This window comes from Schistocerca serialis, chromosome 11 (genome assembly GCF_023864345.2).
Source record: "Schistocerca serialis cubense isolate TAMUIC-IGC-003099 chromosome 11, iqSchSeri2.2, whole genome shotgun sequence".
NCBI classification, from domain to species: Eukaryota; Metazoa; Arthropoda; class Insecta; order Orthoptera; family Acrididae; genus Schistocerca; species Schistocerca serialis.
In genome coordinates this window covers 58675935-58695875 of record NC_064648.1, presented here as the reverse complement: position 1 = coordinate 58695875, position 19941 = coordinate 58675935, and the positions used below count along the sequence as shown (strand labels likewise).

Sequence of the window (19941 nt, the reverse complement as noted above, 5' to 3'; positions counted from 1 at the left end):
ACTCCGATCGTGTTTAGTTAAATGTGGACTGACCATATAGTTCCAGATGATAGGAGCATAATATAGTGTGAATATTACTACTAATATCTCATTGTAATTAGACACGGGGAGTACAGTACTTTACAATGTTTGTTGAATATGCAGGAGTAAATTGAGTGTGATATCAGAAGTGAAAATTCTGGTGATAGAACTCATGTAGCAGTGATTTCGATATGTTGCAGATTGCGATAGTCTGATATAGCACCTTGTTGACCGCTGTGAAATAGTTTTCAGCGATCAGATATTATAGAGTAACAGTGTTTATTCACATTGAACTGTTGACTTTTGCAAAGTTTAGTGTAGATATGCACTCGAGGCATTTTCCTTGAGGGAAAGTTTGCCTGTTGTTACCTGAATTTCTTTACTGTTACCTAGTGCTGTGTCAGTTTTGCCACAGCGTTGCTTAGACTATTTGTGTGCAGTATGCTACTCGAGGAGGAGTAAAATTAGTGAGTGACAGTAGGATTGAATTTTTGAATTGTTTATTGAAGAAGAATGCTAATTATTACTGGAGAAGTTCTTTCAGTTCTGTTTTTTACAGAGAGTCCGTTGGAGTGGCTGCCTCATGACAGCAACTCCATCAGCCTCCTCTCGTTTTCATCACTGGCGAGGTCCAGTGCTGTCCGACCATCACCAGCTGTGGCCCCCCTGTCAGCCCCCGCCTCGAGTAGTACAGCCGCAACTTCTGCGTGGCCATTGGCTGCCGCCCAGTGTAGTGGCGTCCACCCTCTGCCATCCCTGGCGTTGGGATCAGCAGTCGCCCTCAGAAGCAGCCTCGCCACAGCAGTGCCGCCCCACATTGCAGCCACGTGCAGAGGCGTCCTCTGCCACCAGCTGTCTCTGGCGTCCACCGCCGCCCCCGCCTCCACCAGCAGCCACGCCACCTCGACGTCTCCCCTGTGTGCTGCACAGTGCAGGGCAGTCCACCCCCACACACCGCCCCTCGCCTCCACGTCGGCCCCATCGGCGAGCAGCGCCCTCAGCTCCCCCACTGCCCCCTGCTCGGCCACCTGGATCAGCCTGCTGCATCTCTCCTTTGCAGAGAGCCTCCTGCACAGAACACAGAAACTGCCACACTTTGCTACAAACACACACACACACACACACACACACACACACACACACACACACACACACACACACACACAACGAAGAAAAGTGCAAAAAAAAAAAAAGGTTCAAAATGGTTCAAATGGCTCAGAGCACTATGGGACTTAACATCTGTGGACATCAGTCCCCTAGAACTTAGAACTACTTCAACCTAACTAGCCTAATGACACCACACACATTTATGCCTGAGACAGGATGCGAACCTGCGACCATAGCGGTCACGCGGTTCCAGACTGAAGCGCCTAGAACCGCACAGCCACACTGGCCGGCGAGGAAAACTGTCACATGAGGAAACAACTGTTGTGAATGCAAGTCTGTCCTGAAACAAACCTACCGATCCCCCCTACCGATTCCCCCTCCCACAATACAGAACAGTGTTCAACTCTGCATATATTAAGCTACAGCAGATTTGTTCAATCCCCCTTATAAAAAATCTTCATTCATTGTCCATTAAAAGTTGAATTATACAACCTATGAATGAATTAAGTAGTCACGTTTTGTCTCACTCATTCCTGAAGTCAGCTCCTTTGATCTCACTACGCTGTAGCTAATGAGTGACTCACCTCAACTGCAGAACAGGTTTGTTACAGGTAATACTACAACTCTGTCTGCAGCTTAACTACCACATATCACACTCCATTTCAAGATTTTCAAAGAGGCACTTCCCCCATACAAAGCCAAAAAAATTCAATCCAATTATCGGTCCATTTCTTGACACAGGCTCAGAGATACTGAACGTTTCTGACACACAGACACACCGAATTGTTTAATACATCTCAGACATAAATAGCACCAACTACCTGAATGATCAGAATTTTGTTTTACCTGATTTGTATGCAATCCACATAACACATGTCCTCTGCTCTCTTTTCAGTAAAGTCGTTTCACTATACAAAATGGTTACGCCAAGAGACCACAAGAGACAACTGCTCTGTGTGACCACCAGTTTAGATGCAAATTAGTACTACGATAATGCAAATATCAGAAAACATGGTATTAGAGATTACACAGCCATTACGGTTATACACACGAATTCATTACATAGCCAACGTTTCAAAAAGCAACTTTCACCTTAAAATTGTACAACAAAAATTTTGTTTCAGCATTACACTCTCTGAATACAATCCAGCAGCTATTACTCCTGTTAACAGTAACATGAAATATGATAAATATGGCTTCAGTCACAAGTGAGGAAGAGTGCCCATGTGTAAACTTGAAATGACATGACAAAGTTTTCTGTTGACCGGAGATTCCAACCCTGGACTTAATCTGACACTTAAGTAAGCACAATCAAACATTAGAAATCGTCACTTTTAACCAGTAGCGCGATGATAAATTGAAATGACGAGATGAAAATGTTTTACCTTACCAGGGTTCGAACCCTGCACCCCACAACGTTCACTTCTAGTCAAGTGTAGACGTCACATATCGGTTTACTTAAACAGCAGCGAAATGTGCATATGACGAAACTATCTGTACTGACTATGAATCCAGCCTGCATCTCGTGGTCGTGCGGTAGCGTTCTCGCTTCCCACGCCCGGGTTCCCGGGTTCGATTCCCGGCGGGGTCAGGGATTTTCTCTGCCTCGTGATGGCTGGGTGTTGTGTGCTGTCCTTAGGTTAGTTAGGTTTAAGTAGTTCTAAGTTCTAGGGGACTGATGACCTAAGATGTTAAGTCCCATAGTGCTCAGAGCCATTTTTTGACTATGAATCTAACATTACACACATCGTTGTTGGCTACATACAAAGAGACGTTGATTATTGAATTCCTTTTAACCGGGAGCTGCTAGCTGAAACACATGATATGACGAAAAGTTCCATGTTTGACTTGCGAGTCGAAACCAGTACCCATAATTATTGTTGACAAAGTCCGGAGAATTGTTAAAAACCATAGTAATTTGTCATATGTTATTTTGTGTGTGCGTATGAACTTGAAATGACAGGCCAGGATTCGAACCCAGACGCGTGTCTTTTGTGAAGGTCTTGAGGACTTTGCAGTCATGCAGAAACAATGAAAGGGTGGAAATGTATCATCTCAAAGGGATCAAACTTGCCGAAAAGGGAGATTTGAGTGCAGCACCAACATTTTCCACATCTCAAGCTCAAATGCAATAAGAGTCAAGTACCCTGTGACCTTGCACGTCGATTGGCTCATTGATTAAAGAAAAGAAAATATCGTTTAAGAAACGCAATTGGTGACAGAGTTTCGACCTGGCATGACTTTCGCCTCTGTACTGACTCCCCTCCAGGTTACCAGAGGTGGGAGACATGCTGCTTCTGCTTGTTAAAAATGATTGCCTGGTGTCAGAAACGAACCCAGATGTTGAGCCTAGGTAGCTCGAATCATTTCAGCTTCTTTAACTGATACCCTCACGGAAGTGATGGGATTCAAAGCCACTACGTGCATACTAGAAACTGGCCGCCTTAACAACTTTTTTCAATTTTATTTTTTAACCACTACAGCATCCTTTTCTCTACACGGTATCTTCCATTACAAAGCTTTACTTTTTTATTTTTTTAGGGTGTCAGTGCCAGGAAGGTGGCGACAAAGAGGGCAGGGGCCAAGAATCCACAGACTTGTCTGCCGTGCCGCCCTTGTACCTGTCTCAGCTGTCCGCTCTCTCTGTGATGTACCGACATTCTTTTTCCGGGAGTCACTGGTCAGCACCAGGCAGGCGGGGCCAAGGAGGCCAGCAGTTGAGGACTCCGAGGCCTGCCCACGATGCATCCCCCATCCCTGTCACCGAGGCGATCCAATATTTTCGTGGATGATTTTTTATTTTTTATTTTATTTTTAATACTTCATCCAGAAGACCATGTCTGCAAAGAAACTATCTCAGCTGTGAGCGACGACTTGGAAGTTACGTGTTCACGGTTGTTTGTTTTCGATGTATTTCGCAGTATCTTGTAAGTCGCCCAGTGCGTCATTTCCTGAGGTATGTTTGCCAAGTTGGTCTTCTGTTATCTTCCACCCGCTGGAAGCTCCATGCTGCGATTTCTGAATGTAATGCATAATAGTAGAAATCAGGACAGTCCCTTCTTCTGGTTAAAACAAGTTTTGGCGTACAGAATTAGGTAAATAACATTTATTGAAATGTACGAAATCTTCTCTCTTGAGGACAAAATTGTCCTATGAGATTCCTTCAACATAAAATAAGGTACTCCTGAGCTACGTATTTTAGAGTAGATTTCTGTTCCCATAAAAATAAATAAAAAAAATACCGTTTAAGAAAAAAGAGCTTTAGGACGATTCGTTATGTTGTTCTTGTATTTACGTCTTTTCCTATTCACTTTGCAGACTGTTTCACGTAACTAACTAAAAAGAATTGCGAAGTTTCTCTTGTAGTTTTTCGCCTCAGCGAAGCACACGCGGGGGAGACGCGCCACCCCGTGGTCGGCGCCACGTCCGCTTGCGCCCGGCGTGCGTGCGGCGCCTCACCCAACGTCTGCTCGATTTGTTTCCCTCTGTTACCAGGTAACACGTTGTTTGTCCTTGTGGCCAGTTTACACCATTTCTTCATTGTAAATGGACATGGTACGTCTATATGACTCAAAAAATTGTTGGTAGGTGAGGAGTGCTGCTGTTTATCCAAATGATCCAGCTGTAGTGCGACTACTTTTTGTGCAGTCACATTTCTGCTTTCGTTTTCCGTTAATTCCACGTATATGTTCCTAACTTTTACCATATTTGACGGGCGAACTCTGGTTTGGGTATAACTGAGTTCGAATTAAAGTTGTTCAAAATTATAAAAACGATTGGGGACGTGCCCTACTTCTATCGGTGGGCGCAAGACAGTGGAAGTAATTTCGTCTGGTAAGTGGGACGTGAGGTTCATGGGTGTCTTCTTCCATAGCTCATACGTTGAACGCATGAAGAGAGTTTGTGACTTTCTCCATACGTATGTGAGATTTAGTCCCCCCCTCCACATTTTCAGCTGTGGAGTTAACGTGTCAAACTTTACCTTCAAAATGTTACCACGAGTTACAAAATGACTCGAAGCTGAGAGAAATCTTGCTGCAGTTTCACGTGGAATGGGTACAACCTATGCCACGCAGTTGACTTTAGAAACCACATACATACTTGCAAAGCTGGCCTTTTGGATATCGTCAAGTCTTCTCGCGCTATGTTCTCTGACGCTAGCTGGCACGCTGGCAAGGATTTTCCTAGTTCTAAGATGTAGTACGATTTATGTTATACCTGTAGCCGATACCCAAGATTTGCATTTGGATGACCACACTGAGGTCTCCCGTGTTTTTCAAAGATATTCCACGAGTGATTTAGTGTTGCTCAGCTTCGCACTCATGCAAGTTCGTGTTTGCTGATTACCTGCAATGCCTTCTCCCAGTCACTTTCGCCGGTGATCACGAGACCCACAAACGATACTCTGGCGCCGGCCGCGGTGGCCGTGCGGTTCTAGGCGCTAAAGTCGGGAACCGCGTGACTGCTACGGTCGCAGGTTCGAATCCTGCCTCGGGCATGGATGTGTGTGGTGTCCTTAGGTTAGTTAGGTTTAAGTAGTTCTAGGGGACTGATGACCTCAGATGTTGAGTCCCATAGTGCTCAGAGCCATTTGAACCATTTTTTTGATACTCTGGCCATGTATGTGCAGCCCTCGTAGCTCTTTCTGCAGAGTGGCTAGCAGGGGTCCAGTGGCAATGGCAAACAAGGCCGTCGACATAGGACAACCTTGTCGCACCCAACTTGTGAACCCAAGTTGTCTGGTTAGCTGACAATTAATCGTGATTTTTGAAAGGCTGTTTTTCGAGGTGCTGTTCTTCAAAATTCTACCAGCGATGTCGGCAAAACACTTGGGAAAATCCAGTACGGTCATTGTTTCAAGAAGGCACTGATGGCTCACCTATCGAAAGCATTCTCAAAGTCGAGCGATATACAGCGCACTGAAAAAATGGCTCTGAGCACTATGGGACTTAACTTCTGAGATCATCAGTGCCCTAGAACTTAGAACTACTTAAACCTAACGAACCAAAGGATATCACACACATCCATGTCCGCGGCAGGGTCGAACCTGCGACTGGTCACGCGGTTCCTCCAGAGTGTAGCGCCTAGAACCGCTCGGCCACTCCGGCCGGGTACAGCGCACTGATGCCTGGGAACATGTGTCGTAGCTAGAACGTGTCTATATTCACAGACAGTTTGAATAACTGATCTGTGTCTACCTGCACTAGATTCATATGGGCCAGTTACCTCATGCATTGACATTTTTACTCTGCAGTCAAGAACGTGCACCACAATTTTGTAATCACTATTCAGGAGGGTAACTGGTCTTAAGTTTTTTACTGTGCACTGTGTGGGTGTTTCGGAACTAGCACCACGATTCCTTCAAAAAAATCCTTAGAAATTTTTCCGTCAGAATTCATTATTTCATTACACACTACAAGCAGTTTTTGGCCTCCACAACCTGCTATAAGTCTGCCGGGAGGCCCTCGGGCCCCGGCAGTTTCCTTTTGGGACTCTGCACAACTGTGGTTCAATAGAAGTCTTGTGAGGATGGACATGGTCTGTTTCGAGAATCTGCTGTCTACAACAGAAGATGGAACTAGCAAGTGCAATACAGTCATGAGGGAGCCTATCTCACCTTCTCGAAAGTAGGAATTAAATCATATATTTGTATGTTTTGTGATCATACCAACCTAGATCACTTATAAAATAGCAGTACATGCCCTGTTATGTTCCAGCCTGGTTGTAACATTACGTTTCCTGGCGACTGGGGAATGATTTAAGTGTCTGGCTTTTAGTCACAGAATAGCACAGACCACCATTTTATACGTTGTTGTGGGTGTATGCATTGCAGTTTGCAACACTTTGAAGGATTAACTATTTCTCGCATAATTTCTAGTTCAGATACGAGCATATCTTGCTAGTGGTGAAATAAACCGACATTGTGCTTCTATATGTGGCTAGAAAACAGCGTGATATGTGCTGAGTTCGGAACGCAGCAGGTGAATACTTTGTTGTAAAATCATTTAAGTTTCATCATCCCTCTAGTAGTGAAAAATTTCGATACATTAAATTTTGTTTCATTCACAACCTCTGCCCAAAACAAAACTTTATGCCCCATCATATCAAGTTTTAATGCTGTTACATGTGGTTAAAATGATAGTTAAGATCTCTCGTGCTTTGTTAGCCGAGACAGTAGTGAGTGGGTTGGAGTCCTGGGTCCCAGTCCAATACAAAACCATGTAGTCTGAAGTTGAATTTTGACTTTGGAAATGTCATTTATTTTAATGAACTTGAGCTTACAAGCACTGACGACTGTCACCTCTGGTAACAGATTTTCTGATATTTACGTTATTGTGGAATTGGTTTTCATATGGACTATAACCGTAAAGGGCAGTTTTCTCTAGTGGTCTGTTGTAGTAATAATATTGTGTAGTGAAACGACTGTATCAGAAAGAGAGTAGACAAACTGGAAGACCGTTAGGTTATGTGGCTGCATACAAACCAGGTGGAACGCAGTTCAGGTCATTTGGCTTCTTCTGAGCATGATAACACATGCATATAAATTGGACAGGCACGACACTCATCTGGTTGTGAAAAAAATTTTAATCTTATTAATGTGATACTTCGATCATCAGACAGCATTCACAGCGTGTTTTAAAACCTGGCCTTTGAAAGGTACAGATAACGAAATGGTTGACAGTGTGTTTCAAAGGAGGAGAAATTCAGTACAGCAGGCAGTGCAGCAAGGTGGAACTAGTGACTTGACAACAGAAAGAGGCTGTGGCAGTGCAACAGTTACCCGTCATAAAAGTATTACAACATAAATCTAAATAATACGGCTGACAGAAATTTAAGTATTTTTCGAACGAGGGTCCTCCCTTTGTAGGCACACATGAAACCATGAGGCAGTTAATGTATGCTGTGTCATAGCTCAGTCACGGAAAAACAAACACTGATGTACTGATGTGTGTGTGTGTAGAGGGGAGGGCTTATGAGCAATGTTTGTGACTGATGATGGATTAAGTTGTGCTGTGGACTTGCTACTGAAATAAAATTAAGTTTGTCCTCCATATACAGTAGATGTGAATGGTAAATTCCATGAGAACTGATGTCTAGAAGGCCTGGCATGGATACAAGGGGAGGAGGATGAACATGGGATCATGAGACATCCTCCCTGAAAAATAGGAAAGCACTGTATCACTTCACTGTATGAAGTAAAAAATAATTCTGCTTGCATGCCGTTGTATCCATCTTATTTTAATTATTATTAAAATTCTAAGAATTTTAGTGTGAAACTAAGTATAAGTTTTGAGGGGGAGGGGGAGTGAAATCAGTGAAAGACCGCGGCAGCTCCAGAGCCAAACATTGTATATGTGTCTGCAACTGACACCCATTAGTGTGAGAAGTATGCGGCAGTGGATTGGGTTAAGATCACTAATTACAGCATGGATCTAATACACATCAACAAGAGAACCTGTAAAATATACACAAATAGTTCTACGGGTGTAACTGAACTTTGGTAATGTAGACGTATAGTTTTTTCAGTAACTGTAAAATTTTACCATGAGTGAAAGGTCTGTCGTAGGTTTGTGAGTAGTGGATTACGGTGTGGGATTTGTTCAAAGTATTTTCATTGGGGGGAATGCAGTGGGGAAGCCAGTGGTCATTTTAGGATGATTTTCTCCTGGGAATGTAGAATCTGTAGTAGAAACAAGTTAATAGAGGAGCAGGACCATAAGATCTGTGCCCTTCAGGTCCAGTTACAATGCGCAAAGGAGGAACTAGATAGGTTGAGGAGGGTGAAGGGGGGTGGGGAATGGGAACTGGCAGTTGGCAAGAAGGTAGCTAGGAAGAGGAGGTATTCAGACAGTTTCACTTTGCATACATGCAATAGATACAACCAACTGTCAGAGTTGAGTGGAGAGGAGAGGAGCCTCGTGTAGCCGTAAATGTAGGTAACTTGCAGCAGTCCTCAGCAATTAGGAGGCCTAGGTTAGTTGCAAAGTCTAGCAGAAAGAAGGTTCTGCTGCTAGGTAGTTCCCACGGTAAAGGTGTGGGCCAGCAGTTGCAGGAAGTGTTGGGGAGTGAGTACCAGGTCACCAGCATTGTGAAGCCTAGTGCAGTAGTGCAGGGTTGGCTCAGGTGACAAAGCATAGGGGAGTTATGTAAGAATTTTACGAAAGAGGATCAGGTAGTGATAGTGGGTGGAGCAGGGAACAGTCTCGATAGGGACGGGGAATATGATGTCAGTGGTGACTTGGTTAAGACAGCTACTCACTCAATCTGGTGGCACTAATGTGCATTTCGTGCAACTGTTTCAGCGTCATGCTCGGCCTCACCTTAATGCAGCTGTTAGGTGCGTTAATGTGGGGCTGGGGAGGGCACTGATGGTGGAGGGCATGGATCACATCTCAGTGGTGCCAGTTGGGTCTATCAGTAGATGGGGTTTCACTAGGCATGGCCTGCACCTCAACAGGTATGGGAAGGGGAGGCTGGCTAAGCTTATAGGTGACAGTGTAGTGGGTGGTGGTGGTGGTTGTGGTATCACTCATGGAAAAATTCCTGTAGTAGTTGGTGTTAGAGCTGCACCTTTTTTAGACTGAAGTCAGCTGATAGGTATACCTGCTTAAAGGAAGTGCCTGTAACTAAGGGCTCACCTCCAGAGGATGTAATGTTTCCAAGTAGAGAAGGAATTAGCATATTTCATCAAAATATAAGAGGTATTAGAGATAAAGTTTGTGAACTGCTAATAGATGTTAACTCTGTAATTATTGGTATATCAGAGCACCACTTAAATAATTTGATAATTCAAAGGCTTCCTTTACCAGGCTACAGATTAGCTGGCTGTTTCTCAAGGAGTTCCTTGCGGGGTGGAGGAGTGGCTCTGTACGTAAAAAACAGTATTTCATTTGAGTCCATAGACTTATCACGAGACTGCACTGAACAGATATTTGAAAGTTGTGCAGCATTAGTTGAATTTAGTGAAACTAAACGTCTAATTGCTGTTGTTTATAGGTCCCCTAACTCCAACTTCAAAGCATTTTTGCTTAAGCTAGAGAGGGTTTTTGATTCACTTTGTCGGAAGTACCAGAAAGTAGTTAAATGTGGTGACTTCAGTATTAATTTTGTACATGATTGTGCAAGAAAAAGGATGTTGGTAGATCTCCTAAATTCATATGATCTGATGCAGACTGTGTTTTTTCCAACTAGGGTGCAGGGGAACAGTAGCACAGTCATAGACAATATTTTTATTCATTCTTCATTACTAGGCGAGCATTCTTTTAGTAAAAGGGTGAATGGCCTTTCAGACTGTGGTGTCACCGCCACACTTGCTAGGTGGTAGCCTTTAAATCGGCCGCGGTCCGTTAGTATACGTCGGACACGCGTGTCGCCACTATCAGTGATTGCAGACAGAGCGCCGCCACACGGCAGGTCTAGAGAAACTTCCTAGCACTCGCCCCAGTTGTACAACCGACTTTGCTAGCGATGGTTCACTGACAAAATACGCTCTCATTTGCCGAGGCGATAGTTTAGCATAGCCTTCAGCTACGTCATTTGCTACGACCTAGCAAGGCGCCATTATCAGTTACTATTGATATTGAATCATGTACTGTCAAGACCGATGTTCACCATTAACGGATTAAAGTTAAGTATTCCACCAGCTACATCCTTTTTTCTAAATTCTAATTTCCTTGTCCTGTTCCAGACCTCACGCCAGCCTGCGTGAGCTAAAACGCGTGCCTTTCAGCCTCCTTCTAGTAACACAGTGTTGGCTCTCCTGCCAACCGAAAAACAGACCATGATGCACAAATTTAACACTAAAAGGTTTTTGTACTCAAACCAATGTCGTATTTAATTACAAACTACGTAGGTAAGTTAATCCAACAGCAGTAGAGAGTTTTGCAAAACTTGTCAAGGAACAAGAGTGGTAAGATGTTTATAGTGCTGATAATATAGATGATAAACAGAATGCTTTCCGTAACACATTTCTCATGCTCTTTGAGAGTTGCTTTCCATTACAACATTCTAAACGGGGTACTACCAGTAATGGACAGTCTGGTTGGCTGACTAGTGGGATAAGGATATCATGTAGAACAAAGCGGGAATTATATCAAAATGTTAGAAGTAGTCACAATCAAGCTACAGTAGCCCACTTCAAACAGTATTGTAAGGTGCTTAAAAATGTTATTAGCAAGGCAAAAAGTATGTGGTATGCAAATAGAATATCTAATTCACAGGATAAAATTAAAGCCATATGGTCAGTTGTGAAGGAAGTGTCTGGTCAGCAGCACAAGGTTGATGATATAAAGTCAGTTCGCAGTAATAATATTTCTGTTACTGGTAAATCAGATATATGTACAGTATTTAACAATCATTTTCGGAGCATTGGTGGTGAATTAAATAAAAATTTAGTTTGTACAGGAAATCATATAAATTTCTTAGCAAATGCCTTTCCGAGATTGACGTCTGAAATACTCCTCTGTGATACAGACAAGAGGCAGATTGAGTCAATAATTAAATCACTGAAGACTAAGGACTCTCATGGTTATGATGGAGTGTCTAGCAGACTATTAAAGTACTGTGCTGCACATGTTAGCCCTGCATTTAGCCATATTTGTAAGTTTTCCTTTAGGAATGGTTAGTTTCCTGAGTGATTAAAGTACTAATAAAGCCGCTTTATAAAATGGGAGAAAGGGATAATGTAGATAATTTTAGACCTATTTCTATGCCATCAGTGTTTGCAAAAGTTATTGAAAAGGTTGTGTATGTAAGGTTAATTGATCATTTTATATCACACGATTTGCTATTAAATGTACAGTTCGGCTTTAGAAGTCGTTTGACAACTGAAAATGCTATATTCTCTTTTCTCTGAGGGGTGCTGCATGGGCTAAACAAAAAGTTTCGAACACTTGGCGTATTTTTTGATTTAACAAAGGCATTTGACTGCGTTGATCTCACAATATTGCTCCAGAAGTTGGACCATTACGGAATAAGGGGAGTAGCTCACAATTGGTTCACCTCTTACTCTAGCAACAGGCAGCAAAAGGTCATTTTTCACGATGTTTATAATCGCCGTGATGTGGGATCTGAGTGTGGTACTGTCAAGTGGGGGGTGCCACAGGGATCAGTGTTGGGGCTGCTCCGGTTCCTTATTTATATAAATGATATGCCCTCTACTATTATGGGTAACTCTAAAATATTTCTGTTTGCTGATGACACTAGCTTGGTAGTAAAGGATGTTGTGTGCAACATTGACTCAGTTTCAAGTAGTGCAGTACATGACCTCAGTTCATGGCTTGTAGAAAATAAACTAACGTTGAATCACAGTAAGACTCAGTTTTCACAGTTTCTAACACACAATTCAACAAAACCTGACGTTTTAATCTCACAGAACAGGCATATGATTAGTGAAACTGAACAGTTCAAATCCCTAGGTGTTCAGATAGATAGTAAGCTGTCGTGGAAAGCCCACGTTCAGGATCTCGTTCAAAGACTTAATACTGCTATTTTCACTATTCGAACGGTATCGAAAGTGAGTGATACTTCGACACGTAAATTAGTCTACTTTGATTATTTTCATTCACTTATGTTGTATGGTATTATGTTTTGGGGTAACTCTTCCCATTCTAGAAGGATATTTTTGGCTCAGTTCACGAGTCTGGGTATTTTGACACTGGCCTCTCAATATGTATATTTCTTATTGTCGTTTCTTGTTACCAATATTAGTTTATTTCCAACAATAAGCAGCTTCCACTCGGTTGATACTCGGCAGAAATCAAACCTCCATTTGGATCGGACTTCCTTAACTCTTGTGCAAAAAGGTGTGCAGTATACTGCTGCATCCATTTTCAATAAGCTGCCACTCGAATTAAAAAATCTTAGCAGTAATCCACGGGCTTTCAAATATAAACTGAAGAGTTTCCTCATGGGTCACTCCTATTCTGTCGCGGAGTTCCTTGAAAAATTATGATTCTCATTGTATTGCTGATAGCGTTTGCTTAAACTTATGGACTGATTTTCTTTCAGGTTCATGAACATTTATTTTTATCCATTATTACTTTTATGTTGTATGTTCATGTACTGACACGTTCCATGACCTTGGAGATTTGCTCCTCAATTTGGTCCTACGGAACTTGAGGTGTAAATAAATAAATAAAAATTACTGTTAGTAAAAATATTACCCTTAATAAAAACTTTTTCAAACTTAAGAGCCTGTGTCATTTCCCACAGGGTGCAGAACGAGTTTGGAGTGATGTTTTAAGTTTTTTCAAGAACATAAATAACAATTGTAATATGTTCATTGTTTCAAACATGAATTTTCATGTTAGTCTTTATTGAATAAAAGAAACACACTGAATGATTTACAATACTGGCTACAAGTTCATTAAAACTGGTTCACGGAATGCACGTAGTGTCATGTCAAACACAAGATTTCCAATATGCAAATTGCACATAAAATACTACATAAGTATTAAAATCTAGCTGAAAAATAAATGATAATTTATCAGTGTTAATAGCTATTAGACTTGTATGGACATATGTTATTGTAAGATAGTGCAAAAAGAAAGGAAACTCTGGTTGCAGAGCCTCATTAATGCTCACCAACTATCAGAGGTGGAAAGCAACAACAATAGATGAGATATATATATATATATATATATATGTCATAGTGAGTGTCACAGTAGAATGAAAGTCTGTAGTGTTCACTGGGTGGCTATAGTAAAGCCATAGAGCAATCGACAGGCAGACAGGGGAGGGATACTTGTTCATGGAAGACACAGTAAAACATGGTATTCTGTGTGCCACAGAAGGGAATGTATCCTAGTACCGCGTGAACTTTATGTAAGGGCTGAGTAGAGAGGAGAACAAAATGAGATGGGAAGACTCAATTTTATGAGACCAGCCAGAACCGCCATGAGGATTGGCTCTAGTCTCATGAGGTGGCCTCACGCTGCAAGAGGTGTGAGCAGCCAAACACTGGAGCACCGATGCTTACTTCACCTGGTCTTCTGAACATCTTCCATACAAGCTCTGACAGCAGACCATTATCATTTTTATGTAACGTGCCTTTAGATCAATTAGAATCTTCCATGCAGAGTTTGGATTAGGAGAGAACGAAGAATTATGTTGGGTTGGTTACTGATATATGGCTTGAACGTAGAAAAAAGTGACAGACAATTATGCAACAGACAAAGCTGTAGTAGTGAGGTGTGAACAGTGATTACTCTGATAGTCTGCTTTACTACATGAAGAAACTTCCAAAGGTCAACACCAGCAATCTAAAATTATAAATATGTTGCCGCCCTCCTATAATCATTCTGCAGTACACTACCTTGCTCTAGGTGTTGGTTGTAAGTGACTTACTCGGTCTCATCTTTATGCAGCGTGGCACTATTCAAATGTGTCTCATTGTCATCTGCCACAGAGGCACTGAAGATGTTTAAACGCTACTTTATGTGAACAGGCTTACAGCAACCTGTACAGGCTGCCGGCTGCAAACTACACACATCACAGTGTCTGAGCCCTTGCTGGGCAATACAGCTTTGTGCCCACAGCAGAATGGGCCATGCTCTATTCGCACAGTGAGTGTACCATTTCTACTGACAGTTGATGCCAAAACCTAAACAAGCCCTTTTTGTATACATGTAGTTTAACAGAATAATATCTACAAACTGGCTCTTTGAAGATTTTTGTTCGCTAACATTCCTGGTAATGAACTGGATTCAGTTTAGGGATTCACTGACTCTGATACAGAAGGGCAATGATAGCATTGTGAGCTATCATGAAACGACTGTCTACGATGCCGTATTTTATGGCATAGACACATCTAAAGAAACTCAGTTGGAAATACGCACACACACATCCAGAACTGAGAGACACAAGTGAGTGGGCTGTCTCACACTAACCTGATTTTTGGTGGTGGATCGTACAGCAGCGGGCTCACTTCGATCAAGTCTTGCGGCTGCTTCCACATGGCATCTGCCCACCCCTGAGTGGCCATCACCTCACGGGTTCGTGTCTTCATAAATTCGACGGCGGCCCGCCTGAGGTCGCTGCAGGAGTGGCGGACTGCTAGGGCGGCTGCAGCCGCCGCGGTCTCCACAGTCAATTGAGCGGCCACCTGCCGCTCACACTCCGCCTTCAGCCCCGACACGCCGTACTTGTCCGCTGCGGCCAGCAGCTGGGCGGCCATCGCGGGCAGCTGGGGGGCCCGCAGGGTGTACAGGTAGGAGACCAGCTGCCTCAGCACGGGGCCCCCCACGTCGGCGATGCTCACCACGCCAGTGCTCGCCTCGAGGGTGTCGTGGGCGAACATGGCGGCGAACACGGGGCTCCTGTCCACCAGGACGGCCCTGTGCGCCACCAGCCGCGTCTCGCCTGCCACGAGCGTCACCATGGCGTCGTCCCCGGCGTCCAGGAGGGCACCCAGGTCCACGGTCACCGTCTCCGTGACGTCCTTATCTGCTTCCATTGCTGACGATTCTGAAACACGACATCATCGAGCAGCCCTTTCAGCTTACAGGTGACTGTCGATACTTCTACCGGAAACAGACACACCTGTCTCCAGCGACACTTTCTCTCAGACTGATGCCATTGGTGAATAACTGCAATTCTTTAATAATACCGTTTTCAAGAGTTTTTTTCAGCTCATTTTATTAGGAGAACAAGCTCCGTAAGCGGCTGGGGAGCGCCACTCGCGGGCGCGGACCGAGAAGGGAACACCAGGAGGCCAGTTTTTTTTTTTTTTTTTTTTTTTTTACTTTATTGATATTGAGGCCACCACCGCAGTTGGAGGCGGCCGGAGTGGGCGCGGACGGAATAGGGAACACCTAGAGCGGCAAGATAGCGCGACTCGCGGGCGCGGACCGACTAGGGAACGGCAAACAGAACACCAGACACCGGGCAGACATAAATGTGCGACCCGGTCCAGCAAGCAGCCAGTCTCAGGGAACACCTGATGAAGACGTCAAGTGATGACGTCGAAATATCGCGTTTGCAAGACGCTGATATCCGGCAGAAAACCCGATTTCCACGAGATCTCATATAGATCATTGTCATACTGACAAACGCCATACGAACTAGCGTGACAAATTTTTAAGACACTGTGAATGCAGACGACGGAAAATTTTCTACTGTAACACCCCACCCGTTGCTGGCAGGATTTTGCATGTGTGTTCGACCCTGACAAACAACTTACAGAGAAATTGGGCGTGGAACTGTACGCAAAAATGGATAACGCTAGATTTTAATGTGGCCCTGTCACCCCTAATTAATCTGCGGTGGTAGTATTCGCGACAAATCACACCTATTTTTACTTCCAAATATGAATGATCACGGACACTTAGGGTGTTCAATGACACCAGACACATACACAAAAATAAAATAAAGCGAAAGAGTGAATTCAGGATCAACTACTGAAAGTAAAGGCTCTACTGAATCACAATAATTTTATTCTAACCTTCAGATCAATGCTGAATAAAACACAAAGAACAATTTACAAATTACCCTCCTAACTAGCATTGGCAGTGAACTGTGTTAATCGGTCCAAATGCGATCTCTCATAACTTGGCTCACCGACTGACATCGACACAAAACGCAAAATACGAAGAACCTCTACACCCCAAAGTATCGTGAAGCCTCTGTGGAAACAGCAACTGCACGTGATCCAACTATTTAACGTTACTCCTAACACAGGCCGAAGCGGGAGCGATCTCACCGTAATATTCCTGTTGCAGCGGCGGTCTCCGACGCCGACGGCGCGGCCGTCCGATCGGCGTGTGGCGTCTCGGAAAGTACACTCCTACAATACTCGGACAACAGACCGCTGTCCGTAAACTTCTCTAATTACGACAGTCTTCCCCGCACCAAAGAGCTGGCGCGGCTAACGTCGTCTCAGAACGAGAGACCAAGACGGGAGACGACTTGGCTAACGTCCTCTCAGTACGAAAGCCCGGAACGGAAGACCTCGACAGAGAGTCGAGCAAGATCGCTCTTCACCTCTGTTGTCCCACCTCAACTTTTACCGAGCCAAACACACCGCGAGACAGGCTCAAAGTACCCATTTTGCATGTGCCGCCCAATGTATGGCCTGGGAATCTAAAGTTTTTTCCAAAGCTAGAGCCACACGTGCAGGCAAGAATAGTTTTACTGGAATTTTTCTCCTAAGAAACCACTCGAGATTTTCCCGGCAAAATTCCCCGTCGTTCCGAACGCAGACTCCTGTATTGAAAGTTGTTATTCGGAACTCCTGGCCTGCACCATTTGAGTTACTCGGAGGCGTAAAATTAGTGGGACATAGGCGAGGGCACGCGCAGGAAAGCCTGTCCAGCTACCCACTGCTCTGTTTTGGTAAACACCTGAGCATCTGCAGCCTCAGAGGCTGGCGGTAGCTGTGGCCTCTCTAAACTGATTACAGAACTTCCCCAGTTGACCATTTCTGCCGTCAGGCTGCGGCCTTCTGCGGCTAGGCGGGGAGGTAGCCGAGCTCTGTCTCGCATACTGCATTTCTGCAAAGTTTTACGATTAGAAAAACGCGTAATTCTCACTGTATTACCTAGCCTGCGTGCCGATGTGTTTCCACATACATTTCCTACGCCGTATTTCAGATTATTTACCAACTACTCATCTCCAAAGTGATTATTGTCACGTTAAATGGACTCCTGTAAGGTGCAGGACCGATGCCACCTTACAGTATCAAATAATGTCAAGTAAGTTTATGCTAAAAGGGAAGTTAATTCGAGTGCAAATCAAAACAGTTAATCACGTAAAGTATAAATAAAATATCATAAAGTTAAATATTTATTTCCGAAAAAAGTACAATTCAAAAGTGTGTAATTTGGCGATTGGTCAGTCATGAAAAGCCCGGGCTAACGCGGGAGGATAATGTATTTCTATTGGCCTTAAAGGAAACTGATCAATCAGAAAGGAGTATTCTTCGTGCGTCTTTTGTCTTGGGTACAGAATGCTTACGCCAGTCTAGTGGAGTCGGAGTCCAGCCTTTCAATGGTACGGTTGTGTGTAGTATGAGCTCCAAAGGAAGTTATAATTTGCCAGTTTTAGCTGTGGTACACGACTCAAAAGTGCTTTAAAGTGATGGCAAATTTATTCTGTTCTTTTTTTTTTTAGAAAGTACGGATTTTGTAAGTAATTTTGTGCATGAGAAAAGACAAATTCCGCTTGGCATATTGAGCAGATCGGTGACCGAAACCTTGATTGTATTAGATACCGATGAACTTAATAGTGTGGCGAGCATTATCGTATAATAGCTATTCTTACTTAGTAGCTGTTCAGATTTCGGGACATACGTTGCCATAGACTTGCTAACGTGAATGAAAGGGTTAGTGCATGGCTGTGTTAGGATTAGCACGGGCTTCGCAGCGAACTTGTAATTCTAACTTCAGATTATGCCGAAGTTTTATGAGTACTTCTACCTTTCACTCAAAATTTTGACCTTTTCCGAATTCTTAGAATAGCTACGTTATATGCAGCAGCCTAGGGCGGGTCGCAGTACGGTAGGTTTCTGCTCGGCTTTCCTACCGGCGATCTGCTGCAACGAGTTCACAGGCAGGTGCAGGGCAGAAGGAACCGTGCTGCCGCACCTGGCGCACAGGCCGGGAAAACAGTTAAAAAGCCGTAGTACATTGAACCCGTGGTTGAGAGAAACTTTGTGAGAGACCTGATAGTGAGTGATAATGAAAAATTTAGTAAATTGTTACATGCAGAAGTTTGAATGGAAACCGTTTCAAGTTGCCAGACATACTTAGAAGAAAGATGTTGAACAGTCACAATAACAACGAGGGCACATCGAAGCAGCAGACGGCGTCACAGCGGTATCAACGACCAGCGGTACGGCAGGGCCGCGATGCCAACTTACACGACGAGCGGGGACCCTGAAACTGGTGCGGCAGACAGAGGAGGTCGGACTCTCAGTTTTAGCACGCCGAGGCTGCAGAATTCAACGTAAGGTAAATTTGTTACATTTGTTGTGTGTGTGTGTGTCTGTGTGTGTGTGTGTGTGTGTGTGTGTAACATGGAAAGTGAAAGATTTTGTAAATACGAAAAAAGAGGAAGGACTTTCATTCAGTGTAAGTGCTTCGCAGACCAGCAAGCTTCAACAGACAACAGCGACCGATAAGCTACACACATATTATATGAAACACTAATAATCCTTCTAAAATCAACTGAAATCTACCCAGAGTTAATTTGCTAAGGTTATGACACGATTCATACGACATTGCTGCCATTTCGCACTACTAGCAGTTATAGTGATAACTAAAATTATGGATTCCAACCATGTCGTTATTTAACTTAACCCTGTCGCAGTATTTGGTAGTGAAAAATAACTTGACAGTTATTGATAACCGTTAAAAATAATGGTTATCAAAGAATAACTGGAACCGTGATAATGGTTACTCCAGAATAACCGTTTGGCCCACCACTAGGAAGAAATGTTGTCGGTGGGCGCGTAGGAGGGGGCAGAAGAAGGGGGAGGGGAGGGGAGAGGAGAGCTGCCGGCGGCCGACAGATGGTGGGGGGCAGGCGCGGTGCGCGGCGAGGTCTGCGGAACACGGCCAGGGCAGTACTGTGTGGTCGTGAGTGGCGACAGTGCGGTGACATTTGGCGAATACGGATATCCCACGACAGTCCTGTGGGCCCAAACTCACAGAAGTAAGATCCGACCAGTTTCATCTTTAGGCTGTACGAGGGTGGCCAGCGTAGGAGTTTTTCTTAACTGAATGAAGAGGGTTCAGTGCAGCAACTGTTATAGACTAATTAACTTTACCTCAATCATTTACCTAACAGTCCTATCCATTCACCATTACTGACCCC

General features: G+C 43.9%; 1 protein-coding gene across 1 annotated transcript in view; it reads right to left on the bottom strand.

The window, feature by feature from the left end:
• Positions 1-504: 504 nt before the first annotated feature.
• The window catches only part of LOC126427220 (ankyrin repeat domain-containing protein 65-like), a 56383-nt gene continuing 36946 nt past the window's right edge, over positions 505-19941 (bottom strand). Inside the window, exons 2-3 of the mRNA XM_050089460.1 lie at positions 15018-15594; positions 505-1089 (exon numbers count right to left, since the gene is read on the bottom strand). Of these exons, the coding sequence (XP_049945417.1) occupies positions 603-1089; positions 15018-15583 (1053 nt within the window). The 5' untranslated portion in view covers positions 15584-15594 and the 3' untranslated portion in view covers positions 505-602. The remainder of the gene's footprint in view (positions 1090-15017; positions 15595-19941) is intronic.